The sequence below is a fragment of the Tenebrio molitor genome, chromosome 1, assembly GCF_963966145.1.
Source record: "Tenebrio molitor chromosome 1, icTenMoli1.1, whole genome shotgun sequence".
NCBI lineage: Eukaryota > Metazoa > Arthropoda > Insecta > Coleoptera > Tenebrionidae > Tenebrio > Tenebrio molitor.
Window position 1 is genome coordinate 2,350,873 of NC_091046.1, and position 8,529 is coordinate 2,359,401.

The 8,529-nt window shown below is 39.7% G+C and overlaps 1 protein-coding gene and 1 long non-coding RNA gene across 4 annotated transcripts in view; one reads left to right on the plus strand and one right to left on the minus strand.

Annotated features, from left to right (window-relative positions):
• The window catches only part of LOC138124270 (titin-like), a 146,172-nt gene that overhangs the window by 5,467 nt on the left and 132,176 nt on the right, over window positions 1–8,529 (plus strand). For both annotated transcript variants that reach the window (XM_069039265.1, XM_069039261.1), the window contains exons 4-8: window positions 4,350–4,463; window positions 4,743–5,583; window positions 5,836–6,200; window positions 6,398–6,780; window positions 7,622–7,880. In XM_069039265.1, the coding sequence (XP_068895366.1) occupies window positions 4,350–4,463; window positions 4,743–5,583; window positions 5,836–6,200; window positions 6,398–6,780; window positions 7,622–7,880 (1,962 nt within the window). The remainder of the gene's footprint in view (window positions 1–4,349; window positions 4,464–4,742; window positions 5,584–5,835; window positions 6,201–6,397; window positions 6,781–7,621; window positions 7,881–8,529) is intronic.
• The window catches only part of LOC138124329 (uncharacterized), a 79,009-nt gene continuing 76,705 nt past the window's right edge, over window positions 6,226–8,529 (minus strand). For both annotated transcript variants that reach the window (XR_011157102.1, XR_011157101.1), the window contains one exon: window positions 6,226–6,646. This is a non-coding gene — a long non-coding RNA (uncharacterized lncRNA). The remainder of the gene's footprint in view (window positions 6,647–8,529) is intronic.

Below are 8,529 nucleotides of genomic sequence, written 5' to 3' on the forward strand. Positions count from 1 at the left end.
GATCGGTAAACAATAAACACGGTAAATAATTGCAATATTGTTTATTAGTAGTTATCATATCAAAAATCAGAGTGACAGTATATAGGGATTTCGAAAATATAAAAAAATACAAAAGAAACGATAAGAATTTGTTACCGTTGCACCAAGTGATTTTGCGAAACAAAAAAATTATAGATAACATAAATTAGACAAACTTAAAAAAATTATCTTAACCACTCGAGTATAAAATACTGTTTTTCTAAGAATTTTTTAGGTGGAAATTAGATGGGAGTTTTTGCAATATATTAATTTAAGATTACGAATAAAAAACCAAAAGATATCAATCTTTTATTAAGCACGTGCTAAAGTGGATCATCAGTTGTAAAAAAAAAGTAAATTATTTTCAAATTATTGTTGTTAAATATTTTTGAAGAATTGACAGATTTTTTTCGTTTATGTAATAAAAAACAGAACTGATTTCCATCTTTAATTTTTTTTACTTGGCTGATTTTTGCTTTTAGGGATTTTTCCATTAGATGAAACGTTCAGTTAGCAAAGTCTCTCTCCTAGTATTTTCTACTTCATGAGGTTGGCAGCTTTAATGTAAATTGATGCAGTGACAATCAACAAATATTTGTATGCTTGACAGTTACTGTACTCGTAATATGTCAAAGAGCCAGCAACACCACAATTTACGTCGAAAATACTCCTTGCAATGCTGTTAAATTTTGATCCAAAGGAAAAAGAAAAGATAGGTTAAATCATTTTTTAATTCTTCCACACCGTATTTGTTAAGACAATTTTTAATTTCTTCTTCGTGTTAAATTTAAATGGCACTATGTTAGTTTGGCAAAACTGTAGTTTCAGTTGTAACTTCGATCATCTACACTTATTTATACAGGGTGTCTCAGTTAAGACTTTCTAGCCTAATAACAGTAATAACTCAGTTATTTTCCAGCGGATTTTTGTGAAATTTAAAATGCAGATAATTTAGACGGTGGAGAATAAAATCCCATTAATGCAATCACCCAAGTCTTAAAAACGTAATTTTTATATGCCTATTTAAAATGTTGAATCAATTAAGATTTACATAAAAAATGTATTTATCGTCAATAAAAAATGCTGTAGGGAAAAACTCGTCCTCGAAAGACGTCTGGTTTGCAAGAAAAAAGCAAAAAACTGTGTTAAACGTGGCTGCAAATGCAAAAACGTAGACGAGTATGAAACAAACGCGCAATTTTGCAGAATTTTGGTCATCCCTTTTCGCAGAAGCGCAGTTGACATATTTGACGTTTATCTTGCTAACCTTACAAAGTTGAAGACAACATTTGGACGTAATTTATTATACTGGATGCTTTAATTCTTCCATAAAGGACTAAAATACGATCGGGATATTTTAGCAAGGTAATTTAGTTCACGTACGCTTCCTGTGTCTTCAAATAAATTGACGACTCTCTTAACCTTACATTTTGTAAAGCCTACATTTGGATAGTGTTCCACGAAAAAACGAACTGTGTCATTGAAGTTCTAACGACACTCTCCATAGACAATTTTTTTTTCCTTTTTCAACAATATTTAAATTTCTGCCGCTGTAGTCTATTTTTAGAGTATTTTCAATAAATTTTCACAATTTGACGTTTCTAATAAAGCGCGCCCAATTTTGACAGACTTTAAAGCGTGTACAAAATGTTGCTAGGCAATTGTTTCAAAAGGTAACTGCTCAAATACCTTCAAATTTTACATTAAATTTTTAACGACAAAATCTAATCTTTTCGTTGAATCAGACAAGTGATTTACTAAATTCATTGTGTATACCCCTATTTTTTAATGTTTAACCATCTAATAATCTAATTAACAATCTAATAATAAACATGGGTTAAAATTACACTTTTTAACTTGAGGTAATTTTATTATTACTAATTGATCCTTCACGGTCTAAAACATCTGCATTTTAAATTTCATAAAAATGCGTTGGCAAATAACAGAGATATTAGGCTCGAAAGTCTTAGCTGAGACAGCCTGTATAGTCTGCTTTTTAATCAAAGAACCATAACACCGCAATTTACACCTAAAATAGAGCTGACAACATTGTACATTTTTGACCAACGATAAAAAATCTCATCATATAAAAATTGAGGTTACTTATTAGAGATATTAGTATCTAGCGCAGCATGTTAATAAAAGTTAATAAGAACTAATAACAACTCACTTTACGAGGCATTTTTAAAAACACGGCCAAATTTTAAATGCGAATTTGCGTACTTTCCAGGACATTAAAAAAATGACAGGCGTTGGCTGGTATACCCAACAGATATCATTCAATTCCCTAAATTTAGTAAAATTTTATATTTGCAAACCTAAATCAACAGGTCGTGGTTCTTTGATTAAAAAACAGACTATAGGAATATACGATTAGAATTACATACAGTGAGCGGCAAAAGTATGGAATAAATTCCTTAAAAATTAAACAAAATTTTTTTCAAAAAAATCTTTGGACAGGTCAATTTTAGTTTATAAAAAAACATGTTTTAGTATCAAAGAAAATTTCAAAAAGTCATTTGTTTTCGAGTTATGACGTCATCGATAGTTTTTTTAAATGGAAACCCCCTATTTTTTTCTTGATTCTGATAGCCCTTTTAATTGTCTAAATACCAGTATAAAAATTTTGTTATCTTACATAAGGAAATTTTTGAGAAAAAAAAATAATAAAGTTGGAAAAAATAAATTTTATAACGAACAAAAACAAGTCAAAAAATCAAGTAGGTAAATCAAACAGTCAAATGTTACCATCAATTTCATTCGTATGTGTTATTTGTTTTACAAAACGTTTTCGAAAATGACTCATTTAACAGAAACACAACGTATAGAAATTTTAATTTTGATTGGGTGCTGTGATAAAACTAAAACAGGGGGAATTTCTTCATAAACTTGCTTATTGTCAAAAAGCTGAGGGATGGCAATTCGAACATTTAATTCCATAATTTTAAGTACTTACTAACACAGTTTTTGACTTTTTTTTGTTCGTTATAAAATTAATTTTTTCTTATTTTATTATTTTTTTTCTCAAAAATTTCCTTATGTAAGATAACAAATTTTTTATACTGTCATTTAGACAATTAAAAGGGCTATCAGAATCAAGAAAAAAAATAGGGGGTTTTCATTTAAAAAAAGTATCGATGACGTCATAACTCGAAAACAAATGACTGCTTCGAATTTTTTTTTGGTACTAAAACATGTATTTTTATAAACTAAAATTGACCTGTCGAAGGATTTTTTTGAAAAAAATTTTGTTTAATTTTTAAGGAATTTATTCCATACTTTTGCCGCTCACTGTATATGGATGTTTATTGCTTCACCAAGATATAAATTAATTTTAAACTTTTTTTTTCATAATTGGCTTAGTTTCTCTTTTGGGGATTTTTTTCTTTTACATAAAGTAGAGTTCGTTATACTGTAACATACTATCCATCCGCTGGATAAAAAGTAAGACTAGCAGAGCTGCCCTTCTAGTGGTTTCTGGTTCACATGGTTGGCAGTTTTGATGTAAATTTGATTGCAGCAACGACAAACAACAGGTTTTTGTATATTTGCAGTAAAATTGTGCTTTTTGATATTTGACACAAATAGATTTTCCCCCAAACCCAACATACTCTTTTGGAAAATCACACCGGAGAGTGGACGACAGTCATGACATGACCCCAGGGGCATGTATTGGAATGCTCACGTATTTATTGTAGTCTTGTTAAGTTCAGCTTAATAAACATTTATGCATTGTGTAAGTACTTCTGTTATGAAGTAAATAGTAATTATTTCCTTGAAAATATCAAGCAGTGTTGCAAATAGAATTTAATTGCGCAAATCTGTTGAAAAAAGAAAAGAAATTTCCTCGAGATGTATTTATTCAGTCACAAAAAAAAATCTGTGATGTAAATTCAAATTGCTGACGTACTGGGGACACTTGCGTATACAATCTCAATCTAGATAACGATCAGCATCAGATCGTGACAAAAAATTCATAGTAATAATTGACCCAGATATCTTTATCACTGGAGCAAAGTTCATTTGTAAGTTTAAGTACTCGAACGGACTTACGAGTAATGCAGGTGTCCAGATTATCTTAAAATCTCATTTCGAAGCCGTTATTTACGTGTTTGTTCCTTATTCGCGCTCTATCTTGTCAAATTATTATTTTATGATAAGGACGCGAAGGCTGAGATTGAGTTAGCCTTTTCCGAGAATTATCTGGGCGCGTGGGGGTCAGCGGAGGCCCTACGGCGCACCCTTGGGCGACCCCGGCGTGTGCAGAATTTGCGGCGAAAGAGGCGAACCTCCACCTGTCCGCCCAATAAAGCGTCTCTTTCCATCAACAGGTTATCTTCATTCCAAGATGTCGCCTGAACAAGTTCGTGGACCAGTCGCAGCTTCCTCTCGAACTCGGCGGCAACTTCATCTACAACCACGACAAGTGGATCGAGAACAGACAGGTATGACCTCTCTCATTCTAAACAAACATTCCATCGGCGTTTTTTATCGATAAGACTCGGGCGGCCGGCCGATGATATCACCGCAAAATTCGGAAGAAGTCAATAATCCGCGTGGGACGGCCCCGATGACCTTTGCAAATATGCACCGATGCACCGTGGGCGGCGCATCTAATCGCGTTATCGCGACGGCCGCGAAAGTGCTGCGTCAGCGGGCTTTCGAAAATGTGGAGCGCGCGCCCTCGTGACCCCGTTGCGAGCTGACCGGTCTCGTGTTTGCAGAAGGTGGAGGAGTTCTACGGCGACGTGGCCGGCGCAGAGCGCGACCTCGACGACCTGCTGCACCACCTCTCGGCCGGCAAGGCGGCGCGGGCGGCCGACTTGGACGGCGTGCTGGCGTCCAGCGCCGACATGGCCGAGGCGACGCGCCTCCTGGTGCACGGCTTGACCCGCACGGGCCAGCAGCTGCTGCAGCTGATCGAGCACGACAACCGCACCAGGAAGCTGGCGTCGGAGTTCGAGTCGATGTCCACGCCGCAGGAGACGCTCGACACCATCGGCCGCGTGGACCAGCTGCTCGTCGCCATCAAGACCAAGCAGCGCCAGGTCGAGGAGTCGTGGATGAAAGCGCAGAGGACCGTGATCGACACCAAGGACTTGAGCATCCTCGAGGACGGCGTGGTCAAGGTGACCAACTGGATCCTGGGGCCGGCCGAGCAACTGCTCAACTCCAAGCAGAGGGTGGGCTACGACGTGGCCTCGGCGGAGGAGCTGCGGAGGGAGCACGAGGCGATAGAGCTGCAGTGTTGGGACACCTACGGTGCCTACGCCGAGCTGATCCACAAGATCGACAATTTCCCCAAGAGCGATCTGGTCACGTTCCAGTACAAGGACCTGGTGTCGCAGAAGGACTTTATGGATTTCGTGTGTCGCAGCTTCGCCTTGAGGCTGGAGAAGCGGAGGAACGTCCTGATTACGTCGTTGCGCTTCTTCCGGTTGGTCTCGGAGTATTTTGATAGGACGGGAGAGGTGTTCGACTCTTTGGTGATGGGCAGCAAGGTCGTTGACTTCACGACGGCCGGACAGAAGCTCAAGCAGCTGCAAGAAAGCCAAGCCAATCTAGGTGAGAGTGTTTCGTAATTAGTGCGGCAACGCTAATTGAGTCTGGGTATTTTTGAGCTGTCAAGGTGGGTGTGGCATTACTGTCTGTCAAAAATTGAAAAATCAAAACGCGACTATTTAATTGTTCAGCGTCGTCATTCGACCAATTTACGAGAAAATTAACACAAAGAGACGGCAAATATTTACGAAAAATGTTTCATTTAAATGTGCAGGAACTTGTTCGCCGACTAATACGAAAAGTGACGATTTTTAGACAGCGTCGAGAGAGAACTGGTCAAAGAGGGCGAGAAGCTCTCGGACATGCTGTCGATGCCCATCAAGGACGCTTTGGGTCGAGAGATTTTCGTCGACTACGCCGAAGACATCGTCAACGTGAGAGACATTCTGGACGCGACCACGGCGCGCAAAAATATCTTCAGCGACAGCGTCGAACTCCAAAAATTGACGCTGGAACAGATCACCCACATCTACAACTACGAAAAGGACGTGACCCAAGCGATCCAGTGGCTGGACGACCTGTTCCAGGTCCTCCTGAAGGATCACGGTCACGTCGGATGTACAGTTTACGAAATTCAGACGCAAAAAGACGAACACCAGACTTTCCAAGAGACAGCGAAGGTAAACAACGAATAAAATAAAATAATTTCGTTTCATTTTATTACAAATAATTTGACAGTTGTGCGAACGACGTAAACTCGAATCAAAGCACTCTACGTTATTCCCACGATCGCTTTGACCGGATGTCATTTAAACGTCAACTGTCATTTTTTTGACGGCTCACATCTTCCGATGCAAATGCATTTCTTCGGTTACAGGATACGTATAATTACGGCTGCCAGCTGCTCTACGCGTCCTTGCAGTTGAGACAGTCGTGCAAATTGCCGCTGGATGATCACGAGAATCTCAACGGGAGGTTGAAGTACTCGTGGCAGAGACTGCTGAGCGTTTCCCAAGAACAGATGACCAGGCTGAGGGTCAGCGCCGTGTTCCACCGTTCGGTGGAGGAGCACTGCAACCAGTTGAGGGACTTGAGGGAGGCGGTCGCCACAATTCCTCTCATGGACCTGGTGAAGAAGAAGGCAAGAGTCAAGCATTATTTCGGCGTGAGGGAGAAGCTGATGGTGGAAGTGGGGAGGATGGTCAGGTTGGGGAGGTTGTTGAGGAGCCGATTGAAGGAGTCTCTGTATTACAGTGATACGTAAGTAAAAAGAAAAAAGTGTTTGGGGGTAAATGTGTGGTTATGCAACCAGCAATACACTCATGTTAGCTTGAAGGCTATACTACACATTTTTTAAAAACATTTTTGTAAGTCGTGAGATGTAATTTTTTGTTTTATTTCATTTAATTTTCGAGTATTTTAAATGAGTAGATGAAAAAATCTTTGGTAGTAGATTGAGAGATGAAATCTGAGATGTAATCGAAGCAGCATGGCCGAGTTTGGGTTGGTTCTGTTTGAATTGAATAAATGAAGAGTCCATTTCTGATTCATCCATCTGAAAAAAACCATTACACCGTTGCTATATTTACAGCATCATGGTTTTATTAAAGATACACAGGAGAAGGAATCAAGAATCCAGTCAGACGGTTTAGAGAAGTCGCGATGTATTTTTAGCCAGACTGAAAATTCGATTTTCCGACGTTCTAAAAATGATTAATTCGGTTTATTTTTAGCGGGAAATTATAAGCGAACGCGCCATCGTGTGGGATCCGGCCGATACAAAGACCCCGGCGTGAAAAAATGGCGAAAGACGAAACTTTGGAAATCGTTCGACGCTGTCGCCCTACACATAAAATCGCCCAGAAAATGATATTCTCACGTAAAATCTTCAGTCCCACGTTAATGTAGTTTCTAATTTTGAATTTTAAGTGGTGGGGCCGGCTGCCGCGCCAGTGGCGGCCGGACCGGCCCGAGTTCAACATCTCCCGGTGAGAAAAATTCGATCAAATTCGCCCCCCTAACGACCGCACTAATAATAAACGCGCGCTCCTGTCACCCCCACGTCAGCCGCCTCGACCCCCTGATCAGCTTGGTTTTCCAGCGCGTCGAGTCCCTCGACGGACACCGATTTGGGCTCAGAAGAGGGCGGCGATTCGGCGGGCGACAACGAGATCGCCATCGAGGCCATCTCCGAGAGACTGACCGAAGTGACGGGACTCGCCGAAGAACTCGACCAGGCACTGCACAGCGCTCAGCAGGACTGCTCCGTCTTGACCTCGTCGGCGACATCCACTTCGATCACTTCGTCCGAACCGGAGACCGTCGTCTCGGTGAAGACGGTGATGGACGCCAATCCGGAAGTGAGTATCTCGGAACGGAAGTGTGCAGTCGGGGAGGTATTGAATGTCACGATGGAGGAGGCTAGAACTTATCAGATGTTGCGTAACTTCCGTGGGGAAATTAAGTACGCACGTTAAAGAACGGTTTCGAGATTCAAGGTCACGAGTGTAGATTTCAAAACAAAAAACGAACGAATTGTTGCATACATTTGCACGCGAACGGTTTCCGGTTGCCGCGGTTTAATTTTTCCATCAATTTAAATTATCGACCTCGTAATTGTACTGAATTATGATTGTGATTAATGATTATATGGTGCAAAATACAAGAATTATCTGGATTACTTTTTTCAATTTTCTTTGGCTGGAGAAGTCAGATATTTTTATGTAGCTCTGTAACGTCTGTTAACGAGGTTTAGTAATTTGAAAAAAACATTTTTTTCTGGCAGCTTTTAGTTAAAGAACTGTTGAAATAATAAACAAACACTTTTTCGTGAATGTATCCATTCGCTTATCGTAAGCTTAACTAGAATTGTATTTGTTTGAAGAAATTAGTGTGTTATGTCAAAACACAACAAAGATCGACATAAGAAGTTTTATAGTTTGAAAAAATCCACAAAAAGGATCCCAGACTAGAATAGCCCCTTCACTCTTCAATCGATCAGTCATGTTA